This window comes from Sturnira hondurensis, unplaced genomic scaffold (genome assembly GCF_014824575.4).
Source record: "Sturnira hondurensis isolate 20B ecotype Veracruz unplaced genomic scaffold, ASM1482457v3 Scaffold0016663, whole genome shotgun sequence".
NCBI lineage: Eukaryota > Metazoa > Chordata > Mammalia > Chiroptera > Phyllostomidae > Sturnira > Sturnira hondurensis.
In genome coordinates this window covers 6247256-6272328 of record NW_028089294.1, presented here as the reverse complement: position 1 = coordinate 6272328, position 25073 = coordinate 6247256, and the positions used below count along the sequence as shown (strand labels likewise).

The window sequence follows — 25073 nt, the reverse complement described above, 5'->3', positions numbered from 1 at the left end:
TACTCAGCCACCCAGCAGGGGCAAGTGAGGACTTTTCACCACTCCCTGGTGAGGAGTAGTGTAACTTCCCGAAGGGTTCGTACGGTCTCCTAGGCGTGTTTTGTGGGTGGACCCTCCTCCTCTCATCACAGCAGGGGCACTGAGAGGAGAGCAGGGGGCAGGAGACCTTTACTTAAATGCACGATTTGAGAAGAGGCCATTCTGCATGGAGCCTTCTGCAACAAGAACCCCCGAAAGTCCCCTGAACATCATTTCCTCCACTTCTATTAGAGAGAGAAAGCTGGAGGAGCTGATATTTTCTTACAGTTTCCTTTTCCTGACTCTCTCTGTGCAAAGTGATGCAGTTGTTTGCCCTAAAGCCAGCATTGTATGGAAAGCTTTCCCACAAAAACCCCACAGGATGACAAACTCCTTTCCATGATGTGTTAGCAGTCAGCAAGACACAGACAGGCTTGCTCACACTCTTGCTCTAGGATCTGCTGCTTCCTCCTGTCCCAGGAGCCAAGCATCCTGTTTATTGGGGGACATGGGGAGCACTTTTCATTCCCTGGGAGTTGGGGGCTGGTGTGAGGAGGGGCATAAAGACATCAGGGACAAGGAACCAGTGATATCTCTACCGGTCCCATCTCCAAGCCACTGTCAGGGCTCCCTCTGTTCCATCCTTCATGAAATGAAATTCTGAGCCACCGTATGCTCATCCCTGGAATGGGGGGACAGCAACGCCGTCAGAGGTTCGGCGAGAGCAAACCACCTGTCGAGTGGCTGGCCCGCAGCCTGAGACGGTGCGGCACACAGTGAGCAGGAGGACAAAGGCAGGGGAGACTGCGGGGTCCACATCTCGGTTCCACCACTTACTAGCTGTGTGACACAGGAAGGCACTCTACCCGTCCGCATCTAAGAGGCCTGCCTCAGAGAGTCCGTGCAAGGATTACATCCACCAATATATGGGAAGAGCTTTCAAAGTGACTGGTCCACAGTAGGTCCTGCAGAAATGCCGGCTGCTATTATTTTTGGCTTATAAGAATGTTCTATAAATGTTTGCTGCTGGTGATGGCAACAGGAAAGCTATTTTCAATGGGCGGTGGGTAGGTGGGTATGGGGGAGGGCGGCCCAGGAGGGGACATGTCCTGGGCAGAGCATAGATATGTCATAATCTCGAAAGCACTTGTACATATGCAGCTTAAGAGAATCAATTTATAATTAGATGGAAAATGGAAAGATGTCTGTGGTTTTCATAATATAGGTTGTCAATGGAAATGTTTGGCTACATCTTCTCGGCTGTAAAACACGGCTCAAAACATGTCGAGAAGCACCAAAGTTGTGGAAACCAGGGAAGATTTCTCCCCTAAGAAGAGCTGCATGCTAAAAAAGTGAGACTGGGCTGGGTGACCCCCAGATTTCTCAACCTGTGACAGGGAGGCCCCAGGCTGGGCGGCAGCGAGGCCAGCTTTCCTGTGGATAACCCCTCGATCTCAGCCCCAACCTGGCCTTGGTCTTAGGTCAGGAGATGGGCCTAGGCTCCGTCCTCCCAGCTAGACAGACCCTGTGAGCAGCTGCCACACTTCCTGTCCTTGAGACAGCCCTCGCTGCCAAAGGCAACAGGAAAGTCAAGGCTTTCGTGGCAAAATAATGATACACAGACACTGCACTAGAGCTCAGTTTTCACTCGTGAGAATTTCTGGGAGGGGTATCATTATTTAAAGTGCAGATACACACAGTTCAGACACCTTTGTGGTCTCGTTCTCCTCTCCTCTTATAAAGTATACCCACAGAAGAATATATAAAAGATATATATATATATATATATGTATATATATATATATGTGCATATATATATGTATATATATAAAGAATAACTCAACAAAGCAAACTCGCTCGTTGTCATGACGAATCTTGACAAATAGATCATGCCGGCCCTCAGAAGCTCCTTAAACCGCTCAGATGGCGGCCCCTCCCCTCCGCATGCCCTCCCCACCCAGGGATTATCATCATATGGACTTTCCGGGTAATCCCTGACCTATTTTTTTCTTTGTAGTCTCACCACCAATGAGTTTATCTCTACACAAGATATCCTTGAACTTTTCCTGTTAGGGGACTTTATATAAATGTAGTCATGCTGCACTCACCTGTCTGGGAGTTAACATCTTTTTTTTGTGGATCCTTCTTTTGAACCACAAATTCTTACGCCTCAGGTCTCACTTCTTAAGGGGGTATCCCTCTTCCTCTTTTAAAACTGTCCTTTAAAAAATGTCCCTCAAGTATTCTCCTGAACCTATCATGGCACAGCTGCTGACCCGATTCGTCCTGTTCCCCTGGGTGCAAACTGCCACATTTAGATAGGCCGCGGTCAATTCCTCAACTTTTCAATTCAAGTATCATTTCCTTACATCAAAGTGACATTTTTGGATAGATTTAAGATCAGAGAAATTCAAACCTTTCAAATTACACCGTCTTCCAAAAAGATACTTTCTCTTTCCCAAGCACCAACCCTTGAGGCTTTTGCACAGCGGGCTCCGTCTCTTTCTGGTCTGGCCCAGCGGCTCACACTCCTTCATTTTCTTGCCCTTCTTTACCTATGCAGTCCACGTGGCTCTTTTTATAAAATTGGATTTTTAAATTTCACATCTTTACCTTAACCTTTGAACGATTTGTATAGATTAAAAAACAAAACCAAACCCTCTAACCTTGTGTTTTTTCCCTCCCCACCAAAATGCACATTTGGATCAAATGGGCTTTTTACTGTCCTAACCCTGCAAAATGTTAGCGCCATTCCCCACCGAGGAGGAAGGAACATCTGAGCGCTACATTTTAGGCTAAAGCTCGTGTCTTCAAAGTTAACAGGAATTAACACGTAGCTCAAGAACGAAACAGAACCCAGCTGCCTGGAATGGGAGGCACAGGAGTCAGACGGTTTTTGAGCTGGAAGCATCTATGATTTCAAGTTTTTGGAGGGACCGAGTTTGTTCCTAGTGGCACCCACAAGATACTGACTTTCTGTGTTTACCCAGCCTCCAGGACAATAGGCTGTCCCCAGTTCCCTTGGCGATGAGATGATTTTTCTCCCCCTGAGATTAATGCGGTTTAAAGCAGCAGACATCAGCATTGGGCGAGGCAGCTGGATGGGAAGATCTGAACAACAGAAACATCTACATCTGTCTCAAAGGCTTCCACACAATGTTGTGACCTCACAGAGCCAACCCCGCTGATTCAAACAGGCTTCCACCACTGTGCTCACCGCCCCTGGGTCTTTCTCTTGAGACAAAGTCCTTCATTCGTGAAGGGAGAGTGCCCCTCCCACCTGTAGGAGCACGCCTACTACTCAGGCCCACTCACATCTTCTCTTTCTCCAACTTCCAGCAGTAATTTCTGTACCACGGATCGTTTCATAGAATCATACTTTATTTTCTGATTCACCTGTGCTCGTCTTGCCTCCCTAGATAGACTGACTGTGTCTTATGTTGTTGTTTTTTTTCTATCCCTGGCATACCTAGTACTGAGCGGAAGATATACCAGATATTGAAAAATACCAACCATCTAACATATTCTAAAGCAGAACCCTCCTCCCCTCCGCTTGTGCGTGTTCCACGCGTCTCCCTCGGCTTCCCGGTGGAGGTGGTACCGCCCCTCGGCTGCTGCTCTGTTCAAAGCTTCACAGTTCCATTGCTCCGTGAATACCTCTGCCCGCCAGCCACTCCACCTGGCAATCCGAACGAATCTTGCCAGTCCAAGGTGTTTTCTATGAATTCTTCTATAAACGTTTGATAAAAGGAGTTGGCTTGTGTAAGGTGAACAAATCACACCTAAATTTATTTATTTTTAAAGGTCAGCTTTTCTTTTCAAGTTTTCTTCCAGTGGACCTACTTATACTTCTTTGTGAAGTTCACTTCCAAAGTTACTACCTTAAGAAATACTTCCCATATCCTTAGTAAATTCCCCCAAAGGAATAACGCTCTGGGCGCATTAGAGTATGGGAGTATTTCAGCTCTAATGGCATTGTGTTTCATTTGGTTGTCTGTGTGTTTTTATTGCTCACATTGGTGAATCTAGAAAAATCTTCATAAATCAGGGCTTGATAAAGGAGGTTGGATTTAATCTATCACCCAAACAGCAAAACAAAGCAGGCATGAATTAGGTAAATGATGGAAGAGACATTGAGAACAAAGACATCATTTTCCCCACCACTCTCACCTTGAACTTGTACGGAACTGCCCCTTCCATGCCCCTTTTACGGGACTGAGGAAGGCCACAAACCCCACTGCCACCCTGTAACCATCAGTGAGTCAGGCCCAAACCAAGCTCTGGAGCCCAGGATGGATGATGAGCTAGTTCCCTAGCAACCTGCACGCGAGTGTTCCGGAGAAAACAGACTGCATACTGCTCATGAGTCACACGGGAAGATCCTACTGACCAGACAGAAAGAGTTAATATGTACCTCCTGCCACACCACAGGGGTAGACTCAGAGAACTCTCCCTGAGACGTCGCGGTAAAAACCAAGTGCTCTGGTGGGGTCAAAGTGGGGGCTTCAACTTCCCATGGCCTCTGCCGAAAAGTTCTCGTAACAGGAGGAGGAGGGGCCATTCTTCCCTTTCTTCACCTTCCCAATCCAATTCAGGTTGCCTAAAATGTGCCCCCAGGGAGTTATTCCAGGACGCCCTGGGTAACAGGCATACGTCGCCTGGTCACCCCACTGTACAGGATGGGGCAGACGTATATTTGCAGTTGTTCATATGGAAAATAATACAATAATTAATAAATAATGATATAAGAATAAACTGTTTCATATACTCACAAAAGTAAAGTGACTTTTGCCCCACCCTATAAATCAGCCAACTGCCATTTTATGTATACCTTTGGTCTTTCGGGAGTTCACCAGTCCTCCGACGCCTAATCTCTCCTGGTCGTCAGACAAAACAAAACTTCTGAAAACCGACTACAGCAGTGCCCTCCTTCTCCATGGTTTTCCTATCAGGGGCTTTAGTTACCCACAGTCAACTGTGGGCTGGAAGGATTAAATGATAAAATCCAGAAATAAAAATTTCATAAGTTTTGCCCTGGCTGGTGTGGCTCAGTGGACTGAGTACTGGCCTTCGAACCAAAGGGTCACTAGTTCAATTCCCAGTCAGGACACATGCCTGGGTTGTGGGCCAGGTCCCCAGCAAGGGGTAAGCAAGGGGTAAACATGTTGCTGTTTATCTCCCCTCTTCCTCCCTCCCTCCCCCTCTCTCTAAAAATACATAAAATCTTTCTAAAAAATTTCATAAGTTTTATATTGCACGCCATTCTGAGCCATGTGATAAAAGCTGATGCCTTCCCACCCTGTCCCTGGCATGATGTGACTCATCCCTTTGTCCAGTGTAGCCACACGGTTGACACTGTCCCCACACTGGTCACTTAGCAGCCGCCTGGGTTATCCAACTGACCACTGCAGAACCCCAGGACTTGTGTCCACGTCACTGTTAGAGTAGCCAATGCTATGTCACGATGCCTGTGTTGTTCGCCTCCCTTCACCTCATGCTTAGGCCTTGCACCACCTCACGAAATCACAGGAAGGGTGAGCACAGTGCAACGAGATATTCTGAAAGAGGGAGAGACCACTTCTACATAAGTTTTGTTACTGTATATTGTTACAATTGTTCTACTTGACTATTGCTGTTACTCTCTCATAGTGCCTCATGTATAAAGTGAACTTTGGCACAGGTAGGTCTGTAAAGGAAAAACTAGTATACACAGGGTTCAGTGCCACCTGCGGTTCCGGGCACCCGCTGGGGTACTGGATCTGGGCCTGCAGACAAGTGGGGACGACTGCACCTGGGTTTGCACCAGGGTCCACCACGTCTGGCTATGTGACCTTTCTCTGGGCTAACAATCCCACCTCAGAAGGCTGATGTAAAGATCAAATGGTTTAATACATGTGAAATGCTTAATATTAAACCCAGCATGTAAAGAGTACTATATGAATTTTTGCTCTAATTGATATTACTGAGCCAAGGATGACCCTGAAATGGAAGGAGACCACCAGCCTGGCTGGTGCACTTGAATAAGACGATGGCAGCACCTCCTGGAAGATCTGATGCAGGACCGTCAGCCACTACAAGTGTTTGGGTTTGGAGCCTGGATTCAGAACGACCACTGTGGACACGAGGGCTTTGATCAAGGCAGAACATTTACTGAGCCGAGCGTGGAAAGAGAGGACCAGACAGAAACATGTTCACTCATGCGTTAGACACAAGCCTGCGATGGTCCCATGGGTGCTTCCCACAGAGCTGCATCATCACAGATCTTTACAGTCATGTTGCCTAGCTCCCCTCTGGGTTCTCCCCCACGTTTTATCATGAGTAGAGAAACCAACGCCCAGAGAACTGTCTCCCAACCAGCACCGGTTGACCCCGCACTGGAGTGTGCGGCTTTCTCTACAAGCAGGGTGCCTTCCCAGGTGCCAGGGGAAATGGACTGGCCTCTGACGGTTCTGCCTTCAGAGGTTCTTCCATTGCCTCTGGACCTGTGAGTTACTGAAACAGCCGCCTCAGCAGTATCTCTTTTTATCTTTCCCTTTAACCCACACCTCACAAAGCTGCCACATTGCGCTTCCTATGTTACCATATCCTGTCACACCTTTCAGGAGTCCTTTGCCCGCAGAATAGGTCCAAACTCCTTGCCTGGGATTGTACGAAGCCCGCAGCTGAGCCAGAATCATCTCCTCATGGAGCTGTCTTCCTCACATGCTCCCAACAGGTGCCTACTATTTCAGCACACGTCTTTACTCGTCTCAGTCTAGGGGTTTCTTCCTGCAAGCTCCTCCCTCCCTGACATTTGCTGCACCCTGCTCCTCCCCCTGCAGCCAGAGATGCCCCCACAGAGCGCACGGCTCCACCATGGCGGTCCTCTCCCACTGGATGCAAGGGTCGGGGCACTGGTCTGAACCCTACATCTATCACTAAACTGTGTGTGACCCTAGTCAAGTTGCTAAGCCTCCCTGAATCTCAGTTTCTGCACCTGCCCAGAGAAATGCGAACAATGCGTATAGCCCATGGAACTCGTGTAAGACTTATGAGATTAGTTCTTGCACAAGGCTTGCCACATAATAGGTGCTCACTAAGCTTCTCCCTCTTTATTGCATACTACTACCTTTATTCTCAGTTACCACTGATATACAAATATTGTCGTCTCTCCTTGAATATACGAGTCCCAGTCCCTGTTATCTCCCGAGGGCACCTAACAAGAAGTGTCTGGCACAGAGCAGACCCTCATGCTTATTAACAGAGAAGGGCCACGTCCAGGTCCCGTGCTCTCTCTGTCTATGATGGAAAACCTTCTTCGGTGAGGCAAAGTGTCCTACGCATGTGCTTTCGGGTATTGTGTCCTACAGGTACCTCTCTCAGTGACCCAACCAAATGAGACACAGCGCTCACAGAGAACACCGGGGACGTGCATTTTGAATCTGCTTCCGGAATTCCAGCTCCATTCCAGTCTCAGGAACATGCGCATATTAATAACAGGCGGGCACGTGTAATGGAAACCTTCAGGAGATGGAGCCTGCTTAACTCTCAGCAGAAGTTACAGTGGTTTTAAACTTTGTTGTTGCTGTTGTTTTCAAAATAAAACCCATTCTACTTGGTGTTCTACTTGGAACACTCGTATGTGAAGCAGCCAACAGTGGGACTTCTCTGAATGGAGTAAAAGGAGGGGTGTGAACGTCCCCGTGCCACAGCGCATGCAGGTTCTACAGGCCCACAAGTGTGAGCGCACCTGTGCGGTGTGCACACGTGCAAAGGAGAGCTCCCAACGTGCCTCAGTCAAAAAGCGAATGCAAAAGCTACAACTTAGAAGAGTAAGTGAACAGTAAGTGAAGAGAATGGGTAACTCTACTCCGTACTGGTGAAAACACATCTACTAGACAAACACACAGATGAAGGAATATAATATAATGTCAAAGGAATTTAAATCTTGCTCACATGATTGACCTATGAAACAGGTCAGTGGGCACAGAGGCCATGCCGCCCCCGGTCAACTCCGGGCACAGCGTCCCGCCTGCCTCGCTCCCTGCTGACACCGGGTGCACGGGAACCCGAGGACTGACTGGCGACCTGCCACCCCAAACGCTGGATTTCTCTACAGGAAGCCCTCAGGTACTACAGAAACTTAGAAATCATTTGGTCGAAGACTACTTAGTGAGAAGAAAAGCAGTTACAATATATATCACCTGGTGAAATAGTTTCGCAGAGGGGTATGGTACGAGTTTTATAAATATAGACGTATGAACAGAGGTGTTTTTGAACTGGGATTATACATAGCAAAATGTTAATAGTCATTAGAATGATTCTTATTGTCCTTTCTGAATTTCCTGAATCTTTGACAATTAACAAATATCCTTTGTCATACAAAATTAAATATTCAATATTATTATTAGTAGTAGTATTAGTATTATTTAAAAGCCAAGGCCAATAGTTTCTGAAGGAGAACAAAGCAATGAGTTCTGGGCACTACCAGAAGCCAGCATTTTCCTCACTGTGGACCAGCAAACGCGTTCCTATGAGGCTAGGAAATACCAGCTTCTTCGTCACTGAATCCCTCGGCAGACAGCATGTCGCCAGATGACGCCCACGGCATGGCACATAGTAGGTGTTCAGTAAACGATGGCTGAATGGACGAGCGTGAAGGCCTCATCCTGCTCCAGCCCATTTTGGACGTAATTCCTGTGCTCATGCCCCCTGCTCCTCCCTTGCCTTTTGCTCTCACAGAACACAGAAACCTACCTGGAAATAGGCTGCTATTCTCATCAGCTTAATGGGCATTAATTTTTTTTAAATTCTAATCTTATGAGTGCAAATAAACTAGACCCTTTCTCACATGTGGGACAGTAAATGGGACGCAGGGAGAGGGGACCTGGAGGTGAGTATCCCTGAAGTAGAGAGATGGACTGCCGGGAGGGGTTGGAGACAAAATAACGCCCTGTCGGGAAACCTCAGTCCCAACCCCGGTGCTGCAACAGACAGGTTGTGAGACCTGGCCAGGCCTGTTTCCTCATCTCTAAGGGGAAGCGATCACCCTTGCCTCGCAGAGACATCATCAAGAAAAGATGGGATGACTAATTAAGTGAAGGCATTTTTAAAAGCAACTGTCCTATTCAAATGCAAGGTTTCCTTAAAGGCAAAGAAGAGACAGAAATCAGCAGCCCTAGATTAAGAGCCAACAGGCAAACCTCTGCCCTGGGGGCATGCTGTTTCATCACACATAATGTTTCCAGACCTGGTCCTCCTCCTCCTCCTCCATGAAGCCTTCCTTGATTATAAACACCATGATCTATTCTCTCTGATTGGCTTGGGCTTCCTGACCTGTCCGCACACACATTCCCCCCACCACCCCAACCTCCACTTTCTCTCTCTCTCATTCCCCATTCCTCCCCCAGCCCCCGTCACAAGAGCCCTCAGGCTATCTGTTCTCAAGTGAATAGAGTTTATATAACCCCCCAAATTTGACGGAGGCCCTAGCAGAAAAGTCTTGTCATGCCCTGCAGTGACTTCCAGGCCATAGAGCCTCACTGAAGACGTCTTCGCTGGCTGATGGGAGGAAAGGGCATTGCAGAGCAGCCATCACTGAGGCAAGAACGATCCCCAGGACTGAGGAGATGGAGCTTGCTGGGGTCAGATCGCTCTGACAACTGATCCCGCTAAGGCTCAGCACGTACCTTCTACCACGGAGCTCATTTCTCTAAAATCTGTTAAAAACGACTGCGGCTACCTCGACTTGAAATCTTTTATTGGCAATCATATTGATTCCCACATGGCTGCCTGGCCCACAGACTAACTCCTGGTGTTGAACATCTCAACCCACTCTCGTGAGGCATTCACCAAACCCAACAAAGCCCTTCCAGCCCCTCCCCGCGGAACTCACACGGCCTCAGGTTGCAGGCTCCTGGGGGGAAAAACCTTGCTTCCTTTGACTGTTGGCCTGGCTCTTTTAGATTTCATCTGACATAATCACCTTTTCTTCCTTTTAAACAAAAATCTACTGAAGGCCTAATTTTTAACTTTGTTGTTCTCTGCATTCACACTTGCTGTTCATCAGAGTTAATGGTCAAAATATCTATCAGAGTTCCGTGACACTGAAAGTTTCCCTCGATTGCTAACGCTCCGTCTCAGCAGTTCTCGCCCGGTGCTCAGGCTGGTTATTAAACGTCATCTGAAAAACGTCTCCAGTTGCTTTTTAAGGGTTTTTCCATTCTGCATTTCCCCCAGGGCAGCGAGCAAGGCTGGCCAAGGGAGATTCGCTAGGGTTCACCCTGTGTTTGCTGCATAGTAGGTCCAGGGGCAGAGCCGTCCTCCAGCTGGCTTCTCCGGCCAGGCGGGAAATGCCAAAGGGAAGGGGACAGGAATGATTAGGAAGAGGACATTAGGGAGGAAAAAATCACGGATGAACTTATTCAACTTGGGTTTTGTGGGATCCAACTGGAAGAGATGATTTCACAATGGAGATCCTACACAGAACCTAACATTGCCTGAGAATTTTAGTTTCTGTAACTATAAAAGCGAAAGCAAACAAGCCTATCACTCAGCCATTCTCATATCCCTAGGGGACTGGGTACCCAGGGGCAATTCCTGAAGTCACTCCTCCCCCTAAGGCCTGATTGACCAAACTCAAAACTGAGCACCCAGCCCAAGGACGCAGCCTCCAAGAGGTACCCTCCCCTCTCTAACAACCAGCATCTGATCCTATAGATGCAGGGATTCCCTCCTTTAGTTTGCAAACACTCCTCCTTTTTTTCCTCTCCTTCCTTGTTGCTGTTCAGCCATGGGCATCTTTTTGGGAGAAGCAGGACACAGAATCAGCTGGGGGTTCTAGCTTTGGAAAAGTAACAATGAAAATGAGATTTGGGAATAAGTTCTAGGTCTCATCAACCATCTCTTTGCCCTTAGCCTATTTGTAATGCTACCCACTCTTCGAGGTCCAGGTTAGATCGCACCTCTTCCAGGAAGCCTTCCAGACTACCTTCTGCAGATCTTCAAAGGAATCACCTACATGGCTGCATCAGAAGAGCGACCACGCTGTAGAACATCACTCTTCGTGTCTTTCTCCCAACCAGACAGTGACCTCCCTGAGTTTAGAGTTGATATCTTTTGAGCTCTGTAGCCCCAGAATCTCACAGTGTCTGACGCAGTAACAGATGCTCAATAAATAAATGTACATTCATTGAAATAATTATAGGCCATACCTTTTCCTTCTAACCAATGAACAATCAGTGTGTGTGTGCCTGTGTGTATGTGTGTGTGTGAAAACACCAAACACTGCTACTAATTTAATACCATCCATTAAATCACCTGGCAGTGTTAAATATGAAACTTTTAGTTTCTCATGTATATGAACAGATTGTACAATTTCTATAATTCTTTATGGCTACATCAGTGTTGGCGAGCATAATGTCTTTATAAAATAAGATGTATGGCCAGGGTTTCTTAGTTGTAAGACAGAAAACCCAAGAGGAATGAGGCTACTCCATCCTGGTTGGAGTCAGAAGTCCCTTGTCCCCTTTCACCTCCTACATTTGATCGTTAATTAAATGCGATTTTGTAGCTTTCTCTGGTTCTTCCAGTTTACTATAACATCCCAAAGAGCACAGAGCGAGTGGGAACTCGAGTCAAGCCCTGGTTTAAATCTGATTCAAATTAATATCCACCACTGAATTTCCTGGCCTGTCTGCCTTTTCTCAGTAGCCCTGGGAAAGCTGGAACCACCTCGCTGGCTTGTTTCCTTCCTTTTCTCAGTAGCCCTGGGAAAGCTGGAACCACCTCGCTGGCTTGTTTCCTTCCAAGACCCACAGGACTGATCAGAGTTCAGCCAGCTGAGGTCAGGGGGGCTTGCTATGCAAAAGGCCAAGTCACTCCTTCGCCATAACCTGGCCATTCAGTGGACTGCGGGGACCCGAACAAACCCGTGACCTGACTTCGCAAGTGACGTCCGTGGCTTTACGCAACCCCTGCCACTGGTCATCATCCTCCCGGGCTGGTACCCGCACCTCACACACGCCAAGAACCGCCAGCAACCTGCAGAGCAGGCAGAAGCCATGCACGGCCCATCAGGAATGTTTCCCTAGGGGCTGTTTTCCTCCTACGAACTGAAAGATAAAGGCTCACGTAAAAATAACTAGGCCTGCCTTTAAACATGACTGATGCTCTGGGTATCTAAGTTAAACAAGAAGGCAAAAGGGCTACCTCTGTTTGTACTTCACTATGGCCCTGTGAGCACCTGTTTACATCCTTTACCGTGTGTGACATCACGCCATCAGGGCTCGTGCTCCTCCACCACGGACACAGAGTCTCGGTTGAAACCAGGTTCTCGGTGGCTCAGATGAGCTGTCCTTTCTTTTTGGGAAGAGTGAAACTAAAGCAGGATTGACCTATGGCCACTGAGCCCAGCTGACCCTCCCGGGTGACTTCCCAAACTCCACTATGGACAGGGGTCTCACAGAACCCCACAAGTAGCCTGGACGCCTCCTGGGATGCAGGGTCTCTTAGCAACGTGTCCAAAGAAGGGATGCTAGTGCGTAGCCCTGCCCAGGAAACCAGCTCAGACAGTGAAAGGCGTGGCTCACCTGCTAGGGGTAGAGGAAGAAGGGTGCTTCCCCACAGCCGGAGGGGGGCACATGAAAGGAGCAATGTGGTATCCCAGCAAGGCCCCTCCAGATCGGGGGTCCCAATCCAGACCAGGTGGTTAAGTCCAACTCAGCCCACGTGGAGAATCTGTGGGCAAAAGGCTTTGACTTCCCTAAAATCTGACTTTCTCACTGGTGTGAAGAGTAGAAGAGAGAACTTTTAAAAATCTTCCAACCCTCCGATTCTGACAGTGAACACTCATCAGTAGGTGTGAGGCTCTGTGACAGGCACCAGGGGAGATAAAGAAATGCTGGACACATTTCTCATTAATCCAGATTTATGCTCAAGAGGAGAAAAGAAGAAAGTTGACCTTGAGGTTAATCCTCTATTATCATGCTGGGCCTTGGGTGTGTATGTGTACACAAAAATGCACAGACCCACAAATCTTAGGCATTACATAACACACATCAAAAACAAGGATAGCTAGGGTAAGTACTGTACTTGTTCACAAATGGGATTTCCAGAATTTCCAAAGATATTTCTCATTTTACAAGGGATCAGAGGAGTAAGAAGAATTCTGTTAGATGTGGTTCTCAGTGTGGAATGGTGGGGCAGAGTTTGAGATAAAATAATTGGGAAGCAGTAGATTAAATAAAGAGAACCTTTCTGCCCTGGCTGGTGTGGCTCAGTGGATTGAGCACTGGCCTGTGAACCACAGAGTCACTGGTTCGATTCCTGGTCAGGGTACATGCCTGGATTGTAAGGTGGGCCCCCCGTGGGGGGTAGGTGTGAGAGGTAATATCAAGCTCATGTTGATGTTTCTCTCCCTCTCTTTCCCTCTGTCTAAAAATAAGTAAATAAAATCTTTAAAAAATAAAAAAGGTAACTTTTCTTTTATCATTGCAGGTCTCCTCAAGGACTTTAATAAGCAAATTATATTGAGAAATTCCAAGAGAGGGCAAGACTGCAGTGTTCCAAACTACAGGCCACAGAGTCCTTTGTCCTTAACGTTTCTCAGGTGAGGAGAGCCCTGAGAAACGCCCTTTGGGAACAGTGTGCATAAGAGACTGCGCATTCCTTGAAGTCAGGGGCTGGGCCCTGCTCACCACTATATCCCCAGCACTCGGCACACAGGAATGATTCAATAAAATATAATACACTAGCAACCTGCCACATGGCCAAATGAACAACTGCTGAATTCCAGGCAGAAAGACTGGCATTCGCAGTAACGTGGAGGTGAGCGTATGCCACCATCTGCGCTCAGAACAGGGAAAAGGTGAGTTTCAGGCGAGGTCACCTTCATCTTTACAAGAAGCCCAGGGCTACAAATCCATAAGGCCCCCGGAAAGACTCTATTTTATCCTCCTAAAAAAGGGGTAATAAGAGCTTCTTACAGAATGCTGACATTTCTCTTCTTTCCTAGGAATAAGGAATAACTCAGAGGTCAGACTCCATAATGTAGTGGCAGATTATCTTCATTTCTTTACTGCCACCTTCTGGTCACCAGGTTCCTACGTGACAAATCCAAAATGTCACCTACATTTGTGTATCACTGTGGCATTTTAAGCCCTTGTTTATACCCTTTACCTCACTGGACACGACACAAGTTAAGAGTGGTAAGGGCGGCCTTCACTCTTTTTCATTTGGACCTGAGGGCAGAATAGAACTTTAGGGGTTTGCAGAGCGATAGTGAGTTAGGAGCAGAGAGAGGACTAACCACACCTGTTGGTTTCTCCAAAGAGCAAACACGGGGTTTAGTTTGGTTTTGTCCAGATACATCTGCAAAGAGTTCTACTGCTCTCTCATCCCGCCACAAATATAACCTGGAATGGGCAATTCCATGCCCTTAAGAAAGAGGATGCTGTTCAAACACACCCTGATCTTTCCAAGGGTAGAATCCATTCCACTTTACAAGGTTTTTGAGAAGGAATGTAAAGGGTCAATAATTGACTTTTCACTGACGGTTGAGATATTATACGCCCCTTAGCACGACTCCAAGGAAGATCCCACTTCGTCCTAAACATACCTTGGTTTGGAAGCAGCAATAGAGTTGGGTTAGGTACGGGTGTTTCCGCGCTAGAGCCAAAATCCTCTTCTCTGTCATCGTGCAGTCCACGTCATCATCCTGCAGGATGACGTCCTTCTTTAAGACTTTCACAGCGTATACTTCGTCTTTACCTTTGAGCTCCGCCAACATGACCTGCAATCAACCAGAACCACCCCGTCAGTGTGTGGGGGGAGGGGGCGAAAGTGGAAACACGAGTCGATACCGAATGCCTAAACACCGACTCCTTTTCCCTATCCTTTTAACTACTATGACAGCCTTGACAAATGTTTAGATAAACTACCCATCCCAATACAGCTATTACCATTGATTTATTTTTCATCTCTAACACAGTGTCCAGGCAAAGAACAGTTCAATGCACATCTGTCAATTATTCATCTGTTCACACATATTTGTTATAATTGTAATTATAGCATAGTAAATAGAATAAAGCCGTTTTAAAACCAAACAGTAGTTTATAAAAAGTTTTCTATACAGCCTTCACTATTATCATGGTATCTGATTCTCAATTCAAGTAAGTACATTACAATTTATTTAACCTTTTACCTCCTATTGGACACTTGAGTTACATGTAATTAATAAATACTATATAAAAGTTGCAGAGAGTATTTCTGTGCATATAAGTTTTTCTTTCTTTTGGGTTATATCTTCAAGATAGAAAGTGTTAGAAGTAAATTATGGGGTTAAATACCCAGGCATTCATAACATTTTCAAAAAGGATGTACAATATAATCTGCCACTAGCAACAGAGAAGTAATTTAGTTTCATGGCAATTTACCAACGCTGGGTGCTTTCAGTTCAAAAGTTATTTTCTTCATGCAGTGGGTATGAAATAGTACCCTAACACTGTTTTAACCTGCAATGCATATTTTTAAATATTTGTTCTCTCATTAAATTTCTTTTCTGTGAACTATTCATCGGTCTCTCTGTCCAGTCATCTTCAGTTTTACATCATTTCCTTACGTATGTGTATGAGCTTGGTATATAAAGATACTAAGACTTTACTTTCTGCTAAGGTTTTTCTAAATTTGTTTTATAATTTTCTGTTATTTTTTTCCTATTGGATAGGATCATTTATCTCCATGTAGTTGAATTTCTCCTTGTCTCCCTTTGTGGCTTCTCCTGGAGTTTTAAAGCTGACAGTACGATTCCTTCTCCAGAGAAAAAATGAACAGTTCTGTTTCTCGACATTTTTGTGCTCGTTTCCCTACAAAGGTTGGAACAGGGTGACTTGGCCAGTGTTTTAATAATATTAAAGCCCATGCCTGCGCAGAGCCAGGGAGATGGGTGTGACCCTAACCTGTGATGTGATGCAGCTCGGAGGTGGCTCCTACACCTTGGGGCCACGCCTGCCCGGACTAACTGTGGCAGCCGGAAAAGGCAGAGGATACGGGAGTGCCAGCCCACGTTGCTGATTTGGGAAGAGCTGGAAATGGGGTTTCAGAGGAAGTTCCAGGCTGGGGTTTAAACAAAAAGGCCGGCCACCATGTGGACCATGTGGGTCAATAAGGGGTGACAGGGCTCTTGCTGGTGGGCCATGAGGAGACCCACGTGATTTTGGATTAACAACTGGAGACCTTGGTGATATAGTTGATGGTGCTGGGAACCGTGGGAGGACTGCCCAGCTGAGCAAGGAATTACTGGGAAGAACCAGGAGAAGTGAGCTGTGGACTCTGGTTTTTTCTCCCGGAGGACGGTACTTCTGAATGGCCTGCTCTGAGACTGGCCCACCTGGGCAAAGGGGGGAAGGCAGGATTGTGTGTTTGTGGGTGTACCTTCGTTTCCAAAAGGAGTGAGATTTCATGGCAGAATTCTGCCATTATTCCAAATATGTATAACTTTTAATTAAATAATTCCCTTCTTTTTTACCAAACTCTGGCATTGAAAGCCACAGTCCTGAACGGCTGGCGGGCATGAAGGATCTAGAATACAAAAAAGACCGAGGGGCGGGGCGTTGTTTCTGTAACATTGTGAGCGGCCTTTCTCCTATTCAATAGCTAACTCCTCTGCACAGTTCCAGGGCAAGTGGTGAGAACTAAAGAACAGTAACTCAGAAACTCAACGAGGGAATTCAGGACGTTAACTTGAAGACCTGTAGTTGCCCACATACAACACAAACTCCTTACAACTGGCTCACTTTGACAGGGATTTTTCCTCTAAGAAAAACATCTAAAATGCTGCAGAGTCACTCCAGTTCCCATCTTGCCTCCCTACACCACATGGGACCCTGGAGACTCTGAGGCTGCGCGTGTCCCTGGAATCTTGCGCGCAGTGAAACCTGCTCACGTGCTAGAGTCACGTCTGCCCGGGGACTGAGGTCTGCTTCTCCTGTAGCCAGTCTCTAAAGAATGTGATTACTTCAGCCTTTGCCATTCAAGAAAACCCAGTCACCTCCCTAAAGCATTGATCTCAGACTGAGATGGGGCCAGCAACCAGGCCCTGTACCTTGGGGGCTCCACGAAACCATTCTGTTGGGAGTACAGCGGAGACAGGAGGCTCTGACCCTCAGCAAGCCTCCCGACTCACACGCTGACACAGGAGGGCCTGTGACTCCGCACCCACCCCCTCCTGGAGCTCCCAGAGGCAGGGCTCCTCTGCTCCGGGAGGTCCTCGAAAGACAAGGTCCATCCACTCCCTGGAGTGGCTTTGTTACGAGCCAAATAGCCATGGAACCACCAGGGATCACAGCTGAAATGCTAACCAGCTTCCTAGGCTCTCTGCCCTTCTATCTTTTTGCTAAAATGAACAGGACTTACTGTTCCATCTCACCCCACCTTCAGAATAGTAGCTAATCGCCAGGAGTGCTGTATTTGAGCACCTTCTGCCTCCACACCGCACACCACTGTGCCCGTCCCCGTGGGGAGCAGGACAGGGAGAATGGCGCCGCAGGCTGAGGACCCTGATCCAAGATGGGAGGTGGTAATCCCCACCCTCGCGCCACGAGCGGAGGATAAACAAAACATTTAATAAGTGCCAGAAAGCCAGTTACACAATAGTTGATTCCCAAAGTTACACACTCTAAGATTTGTTTTGAGCCCCGAGTTCTCTGAAAGCAGAGATTCTAGAGTTCATTTCTAAGTCTCTGTAATGAATTAAAACAGAATTTCAGATGACTCTGAAGGAGGGAAGAAATGTAACGTTACTCACGTTGCTAATGAAGTGCCAAGCACAGGTAAAGCAATGTAAACATTCAGAGTACTTTCTCACCCACCAGGTCACTTGGTACCTGTCTCCACTTGACGAGCGGGATACACTGAGTCTCAAAGAGATAAAATGCCTCCACGAAAGTCCCGCAGCCAGATAAGAGCAGAACCCCAGCTCCGATGTGCTTCACCTCAGGCCACTTCCACTCAGCAAGTGAGGAAAACATAACAAGACCGGGTGGAAAGTTCATCGCTTAGTCTTACATCGAACAAACGAGGGGACAGATGCCACAGGGTTCCACCCACACAGCCCACAGACCTTGCCAAAGCTGCCTTTGCCCAACACTTTGATGAAGTTGAACTCCTCCAGGCCCAAGCGCTTGGCCTGGCCTGGCCGGACTTCACCGTTTTCGCCCGGGCTCCCCAGCTGGCCATCCATGGATGCTGCCGCCCTGTGCTCCTCCCCTCGGTTGTCAAACGACAGTGCCTTCCGGATGTTGTTTTCAAGTTCTTTTAATTCTAGAGCCAAAGGTGACAAAAGAATGTATTAGTACACACTCACGAGCCCTTCCCACGAGGTCTCAAAGCTCAGAATTTCACCCCCATGAGCTCGTGACCCTCTTTTTTGTTCTTTGGAGCAACCAATCCAGTGTGGCATCTCTGTAGGTTCCTTGATTTGCTCTACACACGTTCACTGGCGCCGAGTGAACAGCAGGGCCTAGGTATGCAAAGAGGAGGGGGACACGGTCCACCAACCAACTCCTCCTGCTTAGATTGGGACCCTGAAGGCTCTCTGAAAGACCCCCGAAGGCTACTGGCCTATTCAATTATGCTTGGTTAGTGCAAGAATCACGGCCTTCCCTCCAGAGCTTCGCAGAGTTCCAAAGTCCCAAAGGCAATGGGTAACCTTTGAGTTTCCTTTGAAGATTAGAGACTGAGAACTGTCATCTTGGTAATAAAAATTATTTCACTTTCTAAAGGACTTTACTTGGCTTTGTTGCTGAATTTACTCTAAATACCCAGCTGATGCAAGGTTATTTAACAAAGCAAGCAAGGAGCTGATCATTAAACGAAGAATTGTGTCCCGAGTGACCTGGTGCAAATTTATCTCAGATGGGGCTGAAATCCTCAGTACAGCTCACAGTGGCGAGGTGGTCCTGCCTCCTCCAGAGGATGACAGCGGAACTCCCTGGCGGTGATAATGCTGGAAGATCCTTTGGCCTTTTCCCTTTGAGGGACTTTATTGTTAGCTATTAATTCACCGAGACACACACTCCTCTGTCTATTGGGTTGGCCAAAAAGTCCATATGATTTTTTCCATAAAAGAAAAGACACATTTTACATTTTCACTGATAACTTTATTGATTTAGATATTTTGAGTATGCTGCCTATCTCCTGTGTGGTATAACGTTGTCAGTTAACACCTTGATCTAATTGCTATCAACTTCAACTGGTCGACCCAACTGTGGAGCACTGTCCTGTGAGAAATCTCCAGCTCAAAACTTTAGAAACCAATTTTGACACGTTTGATCAGTCACTGCACCTTCTCCATACACTGCACAAATCTTTTTCTGCATTTCAGTTGTGTTTTTACCTTTCTTGAAACAATAAAGCATAGTATGCTGAAAATTGAGTATTTTCTTCCATCTTCAATATAAAATGGCTACACAAAAATTCACCAATTTTTTAAATGCACTCTGATATGACGGCTGTCACAATACAGTCTAACAAAATTGGTCTGAATGAAGTTAAAGACAATTAACCACTACTAGGGCCACCTTAAGGAAAAAATAATACACTTTTTGGCCAACCCAATAGAAATGGGCATCTTGAGCATAATCCAATTTCGAGACACGTGTGAATAAAGCTGGGGTTACAGAAGGAGAATCCTGACTTTGACCTCTTAGGAATCAGAATCCGACATGAGTGATCAGATGCTGTTTGACACAGAGACCTTCAGCTTCTTCTCAGAAGCACAAAGGCCCATGAGAGCTCACTCGAGGAACCTGGAGACCTTTCTCAGACCTGGTGTTGGGCTCCCCTGAGGAAGGGTTGGGTCAGGGAAGCTTCTGACCCTATGGCCGTTTCCTACCATATACTCTTACCTAAGTATAACTTTTAGTTTCAGCATAGAGCAAGGAGTCTCAGTTTCCAAGGTAAGTTATCTAATGCATTTTCTTTACATGTCTACCTGTCCTTACAGCAGAGGGCAGAGAAACTGTCACTGTTCTATAATAATGCCACGTCTTGCTCAGAGGGCTTTCACAGTCACCTGTACTCACGTCACTGCTGGGTAATACTGGTACCTGCATTCACCGGGCCAGAGCAAGGCCCTGGGAGGTCCTGCGTGCGCCCAGCCAAGGCTGCACAGTACGCCTGGCAGAAACCAGGCCTAGAAAGCTGGTCACCTCACTCTTACTGATGGTCTCTTTACCATATGACCCCATCTCCCTAAAGGTCTCAAAGGGGGTCTCAGCATTAAAATGGGAGACAGGAAAACACCCACACTGGTCCAGGGCAATACCTCTTGGTTGGGGGGTGACACAGCACCATCAGACAACTGACAAATGGTTAAGCCTGTTTCGGAGCAATGCACAATATACACGTGCAGAAATTAATCAGGGCAGCACAAAGAGAGACCAAATTATTTTGCGGCCTCGGGGCTGGCACACGGGCCCTGCAGCTGTTTTATTCTCCCCTGGGTAAGAAGAGCAGGGTCACAAGGACAATCTCCAAGGAGGGTTTGACGGCACAGATTCTGAGTGTGGGGTCCTTAAACCAGGAGGGGCATAGTCCCACCTTCATCCCTGGCATAGACCCTGACCTTTGAAAAAACCTTTTCATTTCTCTGACCTTCCACTTCCACCCAGTAACGTGGGAACAGTTACTAAAGGGACACCAGCACAGACTTGGTGTGAGCAGAAAATTCGAATGATGAACACAGAAGGGGGCTACAAACAAATCCAGGCACTATGCCGCAATGATGACTAGCTCCGCTCTGCAGAGGCATACTTCCCTCCCAGTGACCTCTGGTGCTGGTCACCAGAGGGGAAGGTTTTAAATATGTACGTCCCTGCTCATCCTCGACATTCTTGCCTGCAGAATCAGGGGGACTGACCTTTAAGGGAAGTAAGGCCCAGAGCTGGCTCCCTGCCCACTTCTGGCATCTCTTCCCCAATCTTGTCCTATCTCCCCACCCATCCACCCTGATTTCAGGCTCTGGACGTGATGATTAGAGTCAGGGTTGGGGGGGGGAAGAAATCCAATCAGCTGAGTGATGTTGTCAGGCCTGGGTTAGACGCCGTGGACACTGGGGCAGAGTGGGAAGAGAAGGGGCTGTACCCCCTCCCTCTCCTACACTCAGAACCAGGAAAAGGAAAGAACCATAGCATCACATGGTCTCCTCTCTTTCTCTGGCCTGGAAGGGATTAAAGGCAGAAAGCCATTTAGTGTCTTGCCCTCAGGAAAGCCTTGGTAGAGTGAAAGAACAGCTAGTGAGTCAACAGGGAGAGTGTGTCCCAAGACCTTCCAGGGCCGCTGGCTGTTTGGACGAACAGAAGGTCATTCTTGGGTAGAGAGGTCTCCGCCCCTTGGAATGTCCAACAACCACACTCAGAGGTAAAGAGGCAAATCTGAGGGTCTCACCCTGGTCACAAGGGGAGGTGGGTGCTGACTTGGACCGATCTTCCTCAGAGGGTGAGCTTCCAGAAGCAGGCTGTGGGGACTCAGCACCAGCAATGAGCTAGAGAAACGAGAGAGAAAGGAGGGGGAGGCATCAGAAAGGAGGGTGGCGAGTTTCCCCGTGGTCAAAAGCATCAAGACCCCATGCCGAGCACCAAAGGAGCTCCTGGAGCACAGGGGCACCCGCCGAACGGATCGTCTGAAAGCACAGCCTCAAGTGTTCATTTGCCCATTAGAGAAAAGAGAACTAGAGACTTCGGTGTGTTCAATTTTTATTCTCTTCAAACACAACTGATCTTTTAAAGCAAAACTCAACCACAGCCCCTTCTGCAAACCTCCCTCACCCAGCATGCCACCTCCTGTCTCCGGTTCAGCATGTGCTCTTCACCTTGTTCGGCTTCCGCCAACAATGTCTGCATGTGGAACTGTGTAGGGCTCTGTACTTGGGTAGACTATGGGCTTTTTGAAGGCAAAACCCTATCCAGGACGGTACTGACAATGCCTCTGCTGACTCACACAAAATGACACACGTAACAGATGTTCAATAAATGCTTTCAGATGTATTGATATTTGTTGGCAGTTTGACAGAACATTCCCAGTGAACTCTACTTTCTCTACAACTGCTGGCCCATTCATTTTAAGTTCCCATTGAAGTCAGAGCTTTGGACTAAGAGACCACAAGCACATCTACTCCTGGTCTCCCAGCTGTGCATACACGCCCCTTCTGGATGGTGGACTAACCACTTGCAAGGGGCAATCTGAAGGGAATGAAGGCTCCCACAAACCTGACACTCCTGCACAGAGGCCCTTTTAGCCTCTGACCACGGGCACCTGCCTCCCATCCTCTCATATTAACTTGAGCTTCTACGTGGTTCACTTGGCTTTCTCCAGCTTTTGCATCAGAAGCATTGCAGCAATAAAAATAGCAGGACTGAACTCCCTTAGTCTTTTACTCTGCTTCTTCCTGAATTTCCCCACGTTGGCGTCTTACCACCAGGTTCCCAAATCCAAGACAGACAGTTGGTGCCTGGCTGCTGGCATTATAGCCCATGTACATACGGGAGAGAGGGCAGGTACTGAGTTCTCTTTTAAATATTTCATGACAATAAAGATTCCATCTCAATGTACCTCTAGCAAGGAAAAAAGAAGTCTTCTGAAAATGGCTCGGTCTAGAACTCCTCGATGTGTGTGTCCAATATCGTCAACACATGGTGTTTGCATAACCAGCCTCATGGCGGGCGTGGGGGGGTGAGGTGGGGGGGTGGGTAGAACTCTTGGGTGCTGATCTTTTGCTTGCAGTTGCAATGCCTTGGGTCAGTAACATAAGTTCTGTTTCCACCAGTGGGATGTACAGAGCTGAGAAGAGCCACCGAGGCACAGAATCTCACAGTTAACCAGAAAAAGAGACTTTTTTCCTTGCAACCCTTGTAAAACAGTTTTGTTTATTGGGAAGGTAGAGAAGAAACCATTTAAGGAAATGAAAACAATCCACATCTTCCCATTCAATGGAGAAGGCGCTTCTGAGAGGCACCAGGGAAAAGGCGTGGCAGTTTCTAAAATGAGAGGGGAAATGCAGAGCCCTTCAGAAGGCATTTTAGGGCAAAATTTAGGAGAAGCATGTAGGAGTCATGACGGTAGAGGCACTCAGAGCTAGACTTGCTTTTCTAGAAAAAGCTGGGGAACGCCTGGTTCTGGGGGGGGCCACTGCCCAGCTACCCCACCAGGATTTCTTGCCCAGTGAACTCAGTTCTGATTTGGTCATAACTTCGTTTTCTCAAAGATTGCCGACATTTTCTAGATTATCAGCCTAGGATAAGAAGGGCCTTCAAACAAAATGCCGTAGATACCTTTCCCCTCTGTTTACATCTGTGGGCCCTGACTTACCAAAACAACATTTCTGCAAATGGATCTCTCTTCCTACTGACGTTCAGAATGTCACGTGGACAGAGACAGGGCTTTGGTCTCCAAAGAGAAGCCCAGATGTTCCGTGTCAGGGGGCACTGACAATATTCCTCGAGCAGCTGAGTGCCGGCACTATCACAAATCTTGGCTTGCTCCCTAGAAAGGAATGCGGTTCCATCCCTTCGTCCATTTAACCTCATTACAGCGATCCCAGAGGCAAAGTTCAAACACGACATTGCTCTCATGCCGGTTCTGGAGGCAGATAAGCCTAATTCCTTGCCTAGAACTGCCCTGCCTCTCTAGAGGGAGTTCCAACTTGCTTTGTTTTCTCTTCACTTCGGGAACTGAAGGACACTTTAAAGTTACCTGCCTGATCTTTTTTTTCCTCTTCTCTTAAGCACACGCTGTTTTGAATACAGTGTCTCACACTGAGCAATCTTGCTACTTCCCTCCCAAGCCCTAGCAAGAAGCCAGCACGGAGATGCTAGCCACAAAGAGCTCCAGGAACCCCTCCCCCCAAGTGGCCTGTTACCTTTTTCCTCCTCTGGCCACTGTTGGTGATTTTGTCTGGAGTGACACCCAGGTCAGCCAGGACTTTGGCGATCCCCCTGGCATCCACCCCACAGTTAGGAGCCACGTTGGTCTCACAGCGCCGGTGAACGTTCATCTTGCAGACTGTGAGGAGACACGGAGAAGAAACTGTAACAATGTTCACGGCCCGAAACCGTGTCCAGTTTTTTTCTGATGGCAGAAGTACTACAAGTTCATTTGCTGGGGTTCGGGAAAGGCAGGAAGATGAACAGAGGAAAATAAAAATTGCCCATCATCCTATCCCAGAGAACTAAAATCATCCATCAAACTATCATACATGGATAACCGCTGTTTGTCAATTAAATAAATGTCACGTTCAAATTTCCTTTCAGGGGACCGAACACTGGCTGTAGAAGAACTTAATTGGTTTATCTGAAGAAAGAGGTCACATGCATACAGTCCACTCTGTTCCTCTGCTGCAAGGGGATTATTACGCAGAGAGGAATGCCCTGAACAGAGCCTAGGAAGATGCTCGTCTGAAAATGAGAAGACTGAATGAAGTCAACTCCGAGGCACTTTTGAAATCTAAAACCCAATTTCAACAGAACAGAGGCTGCGCTCGAATGTCTTCATTCAGCCCGCATCACTCGGCCGTCCCTGGTACGGGGCCTCAAAGAGAAAACAAACTGTTCTGGTTTCCAGTCCGGCACGTAAGCAGCTTAGAAGTAATCACTCTGTCCTAACAAGCAAAAAGCTGCACAAACTGAAAAATCAACAACTCTTCTTGGATTATCAGAAAAGTAAGGTCACAGGGCAAAACGCCACCCCCAGAATGGGGGAGACAGGCGACTCCCATGAGTCACAACCCACTGGGACAGAAACTGCCCAGCGGCAACCTCAGCGGGAACCAGCACCATGGGAGGAAAATCTGAACTGAACTGGGTAAATTGGCGCAGTCCCAGCAAGGACAAGTCTGGGGGCCCAAAACTCTGGGCAGGTCCCACAGTTTTGTGAGTTTTACCTCTAGGCGTTTGACCAGGTTCTCATAGTGAATACCGAGGGAAATATTCCTTGCTCTGGCAGAAGGAGGGAAAAAGGAACCATTTAAAATGCACCAGAGCCTAAACTGTGATAGTTTTATCAGAGCCTATCCCATCTAGGGG

At 47.4% G+C, this 25073-nt stretch overlaps 1 protein-coding gene across 2 annotated transcripts in view; it reads right to left on the bottom strand.

Annotated features, from left to right (window-relative positions):
• PRKCE (protein kinase C epsilon) overlaps positions 1-25073 on the bottom strand; it is a 477122-nt gene that overhangs the window by 129202 nt on the left and 322847 nt on the right. For both annotated transcript variants that reach the window (XM_037066522.1, XM_037066523.1), the window contains exons 7-10: positions 23912-24054; positions 21442-21538; positions 18116-18315; positions 14615-14788 (exon numbers count right to left, since the gene is read on the bottom strand). In XM_037066522.1, the coding sequence (XP_036922417.1) occupies positions 14615-14788; positions 18116-18315; positions 21442-21538; positions 23912-24054 (614 nt within the window). The remainder of the gene's footprint in view (positions 1-14614; positions 14789-18115; positions 18316-21441; positions 21539-23911; positions 24055-25073) is intronic.